Source organism: Mastomys coucha, unplaced genomic scaffold (assembly GCF_008632895.1).
Source record: "Mastomys coucha isolate ucsf_1 unplaced genomic scaffold, UCSF_Mcou_1 pScaffold21, whole genome shotgun sequence".
Classification (NCBI taxonomy): Eukaryota; Metazoa; Chordata; class Mammalia; order Rodentia; family Muridae; genus Mastomys; species Mastomys coucha.
The window spans coordinates 22,429,451-22,434,489 of record NW_022196904.1 but is presented as its reverse complement, the minus strand read 5'-3'; the positions used below and the strand labels follow the sequence as shown (position 1 = coordinate 22,434,489).

Here is a 5,039-nt window from a genome sequence, read left to right as displayed (position 1 = left end):
AAAAAAAAAAAAAAAAAAAAAAAAAAACCAGCAAAACCCTATGTGACTAGGAGAAAGAGGCTAATGCGCCCTCTGGTGGCCAAGTAGAGAATGAGCTCCAGAATGCTGGCTTTGCCCTAGAGGATCTCTTCCAAGCCCCGCTGTTGTCCAGGCAGGAGTTGCCTAGAGCAGTTGGCAAAGGGGGCTTGGCCTACTTAACCCCGACTCTCCTGCCTCTAAAGCTACTGGTATTAGGGTTCAGGCAACCAACACCTGTGCCCATGTCACCTGCAGACAACCAGCTGAAGGTGTGGATGAGCAAGTACGGCTGGAGCGCTGACGAGTCAGGGCAGATCTTCATCTGCAGCCAGGAAGAGAGCATTAAGCCCAAGAACATTGTGGAGAAGATCGACTTTGACAGTAAGTGGCCTGGGGCCGCAGACTGTAGGGGAGACATGGTGTCCTCATCAGAGAGCAGTGCTAGGTGTGCAAAGCACTAGGCAGAGCCTTTCTTCCTGGGCTGGGAATTGTCTGCCAGATACCATTGACCCATCTAGGTTGCTAGCCCAGGGAGGATCAGTGAGGGATGCTGGGAAGCCTTCCTTGCTATATGTGAGCCCTCTGTGTTGTCTCTCTCTCCTCCTCTCTTTTAGATTTATTTATTATAAGTACACTATAGCTGTCTTCAGATATACCAGAAGAGGGCATCAGATCTCATTATGTGTGGTTGTGAGCCACCATGTGGTTACTGGGATTTGAACTCAGGACCTTCAGAAGAGCAATCAGTGCTCTTACCCGCTGAGCCATCTCTCCAGCTCCCCCTCTCTCCCTCTCTTGCCCTCTTGCCCTGACATTCCTGTAGACCAGACTGGCCTCAAACTCAGAGGTTGCCTACCTCTCCCTCCCAAGTGCTGGAATTAAAGACTTGTCCACTCAGGGCTGTGACTCTTGATGAGTCATTTGGTCCCACCATAAGGTAGTTGTTCTTGTTCTAACTTGGAAACTATTAGAAATGTCAGAGTTCCTGCCTCCTGGGAGGTCAGATGTGAAGGGAGATCATCGTGTAGGGCACTCAGCCAAGAGCCAGGCGCAGAGTGAACGGCGGTGACAGCGGTTCCCATCACATTTTAAGTAAACAGACTTAACCCAAAAGAGCAGGTGTGGTGGCACGTGTCTTTGATCTCAGCACTGGGGTGGCAGGAGGTTCAAGGCCAGCCTGGCCTACCTAATAAGCTACTATCTTTTAATAAGTAAATAGAAACAAAGAACTTTAAGGTGACACAGTCATTTAGCTAGGTGCCCTGCTTCACCCTTCTGTCAGAGCAAGTGACATGAAGTGGGGAAGGACAGGGACACACTTCCTGCTCCGGCTCCTCCCCATTCTTCCAACTTTGGCTCTATTGAGGGCCACCAGCTGGTCAGCAGCCAAGCTGAGCAGCAGTGAGCTGTGTCACTTCCCACTGGGCACTCTGACCTGTACAGAAAGTGTTTACCATGCTTGGCTATCAGAATTCCACACAGTCCTGTCTTCAGTGAAGAGCTGCCAGCCAGGCCAGTGTCTAACACCTGGAACTAGGCCAGGGCTAAATGCATGTAATGCTTAGTACCAGATTGCTCAAACTCTTCATTTAACTCCATAATCCTGTAAGATCGATGTCTATATACGTAGACAGGGAAACTAAGGCACAGCGCTATTAACATATCTAAGACCACTAAACTACGTACAGTACCAAACTACCTTTGTGGTAACTGACCTGGCCCTGAAGGACAGCAGCTCCTGAGAGGTGGTTCTTCCCCTCTTCACAAATTCACCCTGTTTCTTTTCTTCTCAACAGGTGTGTCCAGCATCATGGCCTCCTCCCAGTAACCGTGTGTGCATTAATAAAGATCTGTTCACTACACCCAGTTGTCTCCTACCTCTGTTCTCAGCCAACTTCTGGCCAGAGCTGGGGCCCTTCCCTCTTCTCGGGCGTCCCCCATGCCACTTCCTCCTGTGTCCCACCCTGCTGCCTTTCCCTGCCCCTCCTTTTTGACCTGTGAGTCAGTGTGGGATGAGGTAGGCTGAGGCCAGTGAATGGCCTTGGGAGTTGCCACCCTGGGGCCCTGAGCTCTTGAGAGAGTGGAGAGCAGGCTCTGAGTCTTTGACAAGTCACCCTGCTCCTAAAAAGGAGCATTCAGTGCTTCCTCAGTTGGCAGGGGCGGCAGCCTGCCCGGTCCCTGCTCTTGGCAGGTGCAGGTAGGAAGATGAGGGATTAAAAGCTACCCTTAGCTATGTCAGACTCTGTCTATAAAGGGGTGGTGAGGGACTCAGTCCATAAACTTTTCGGTGCTCTGATACAAAGATGTAATAATGCACCTGTAAGCCCTAACACTGAGGAGCCTGAGACAGGAGCTTGCCTGCGGTTTGCTGGCCAGCCTGTCTAACCAAATTGCTGACCTCTGAGTCAAGCTGGGAACCCTGATTTAATTGGTACCAAAGCTATATTCAGTTTGGTTCAGTTCTGAGCATCACATACCTATAACCCCAGCCTTTGGGAGGCTGACCTCCACGTGTACATGTATACACATTCCACACTTGACAACTTGAAGTGGTTTGCTCTTGTTCCTCTAACAGCCCCGTAGCTGTTCCTTTCAGTAATCCAAAACTCCTTTGCAAGTGGGGAATCAGGAATCATTCATCTTAGACTTTGAAAGTCTGTCACCCAGGTTGTTGGCTGGCCTTTCTCGAGGTTCTAGTCAGGAAGGTTACCAGACTGTCTGCCTAGTCAGCTCTCCTCCCAGCCACCCAGTTCAAGTCACGCCCAAGACATTCCAGGTATTCTGGCCAAGTAACCTTGAACCGGTGATTTCAGTGTGCACAGGGTCAGGGGTGAGGTCAGTGGAGATAAGTGACCCAGTAAATGTTCAGCCTGGGCCACTCCCAGTTCCCCTGGGGCCTGTTGTGTCATGCCAGCAATCCACTCGCTGGCATGTTCATCCCTCCCTGTAGTCAGCAGTCACTCGTCCTTCCTCCTGAGGATCCTGGCCTGGGAAACCAGGGTGGGGCAGGCACCCTTTGCTCTGGCCTTTAGACCTACCCTACCGGAGCCGGCACCCGGAACTAGAACTCATCCCTGGGGACAGCAAATAAATGACTCTGTTCCCGAAAGCTCTGAAGTGCTAGAGGAGGGAGGGTTGGTATGCTGCCCCACCCTCGGCCATCTTGTGGAGAAATCGAGGAGCCATCTCTGGGTGGGGACCACATCTAGGCATCCACTGGCAGGTACTCTTGTGTAGGATGCAACTTGAACAACTGGCCATAGCTGCTCAGCCGGAGGGGAAATGACCTTTTGTCCTTTGACAGCCATGTCTCCTCCACTTTCAGTCTGTCTCTGACCAAAGACTAGTGACTTATGGGCTTTGGTTTAATGGCTGGAGTGTGTGTGTGTGTGTGTGTGTGTGTGTGTGTGTGTGATATAAACCTAACCTGGTGAGTGTTTCTGATGTCTGCCTCTTAGAGCTGCTGCAGTCACCTGTGGCATTCCAACTGTCTGCCCCAACTTGGGAGACAACCCTCTGTCCTTTCAGGAGACTCCTCTTAGAGTGTTGACAAAGGACACAGGAGCCATCCATAGTTTCCTGGCATTCTGGAGGCTGAGGCAGGAGGCCTGCTTGGAATTCAAGTTCAGCCTGGAATACAAAGGGAGACCCTGTGTTGTGGAACACTGACTAGCAGGCATAATAGCTATTGCTGTCTTAAGTCTAGCGAAGTGCGCTGGGCATGGTGGCACACTCCTTTAATCTCAGCACTGTGGAGGGAGAGGCACGTGTGTTCCAGGCCAACCACACTACGTGGTAAGACCTTGTCTCAAAAGGTTAAGGTTGGAGAGATGACTCAGTGACTAAGAGTACATGCTGTGCTTATAGAGAACCAGGGTCCAGTTCCTAGAACCTACATGGTAGCTCACAATTCTCTGTAACTATGGTTCCAGGACATTCTGCTCCCTTCTCTCTGAGGGGACCAGACATGCATATGGTGTTTGTATGTATATGTACACACACATACACACACACACACACACACACACACACTCCCATATGTACACGTGTCAATTTTAACAAAGAACCAGCAGCTGTGGTTACTTACAGGAGACCCTCAGAGGACTTGCCCTTAACAGTCCCTTTGTGGGAGTGAGAGAAGGTGCATGAGCCCCTCTCTCCCCAAGTCTATTGAAGTTCCCATCACTCCCTTGACCATTGTCAGGAAGTGCTCAAGGGACCATTTCATGCAAACCTCACTCTTCAAGCTGCTGCCTCTACTTCTGAGCTATTGGGCTAGAAATCTCAGTGCCCACCAGTAAATGGGCAGGGAGGGCTCATGGCCACTTGTACCTATGGCAGCAAGAGTTCTGGGCTAAGCTGGGCATGCAGCACACATCTGGGATCCTAGCTCTTGAGAGATGGATGATCAGGAGTTCAAGGACATCCTCAGGTAAGTAGGGAGTTTAAAGCCAGAATGGCTTTCTTGAGATTGCCCCCCAAAAAGCCATTTCCCTGGGGTCCTTCTGGTTTCAAGTGTCTCCTTTGCTCAGATCCCAATCCTAGGGAGTCATCCTGATTGTTCCAACAAAGTTAAATTCATGATCCTCTTGCCCACCCCACCTTCCTGATGTCCCTCCTCCACAGTGCTGTAGGTGACGCAGTCCTTCCTCGTCTGTGGCTCTTCATGAGTCAGCAACCTCCCACTGCTGAAAGCCCCACTTTAACATCCTCATAAAAACATATGAAAATAGTATAGAGCATTATATATTTATATGTGTATTATTTTAGGGGCTGGGGAACAGCCCATCAGTAAAGAGTGCTCCTGCTCTTGCAGAGGACTCAAGTATGATTCTCAGCATACATGTTGGGTGGCTCACACCAACTGTAACTCCAGCTTTAGGGGCTCTGACAAACTCTACCACACTCACATCTACACATGAACATGCACACATTAAAATGAAATATTTTGCAGGGTGGTGGTGGCTCACGCCTTTAATCCCAGCACTTGGGAGGCAGAGGCAGGCAGATTTCTGAGTTCG

General features: G+C 50.3%; 1 protein-coding gene across 1 annotated transcript in view; it reads left to right on the top strand.

Annotated features, from left to right (window-relative positions):
* Eif3k (eukaryotic translation initiation factor 3 subunit K) overlaps nt 1-1,880 on the top strand; it is a 10,194-nt gene extending 8,314 nt beyond the window's left edge. Inside the window, exons 7-8 of the mRNA XM_031385956.1 lie at nt 274-399; nt 1,815-1,880. Of these exons, the coding sequence (XP_031241816.1) occupies nt 274-399; nt 1,815-1,846 (158 nt within the window). The 3' untranslated portion in view covers nt 1,847-1,880. The remainder of the gene's footprint in view (nt 1-273; nt 400-1,814) is intronic.
* Nucleotides 1,881-5,039: the final 3,159 nt, after the last annotated feature.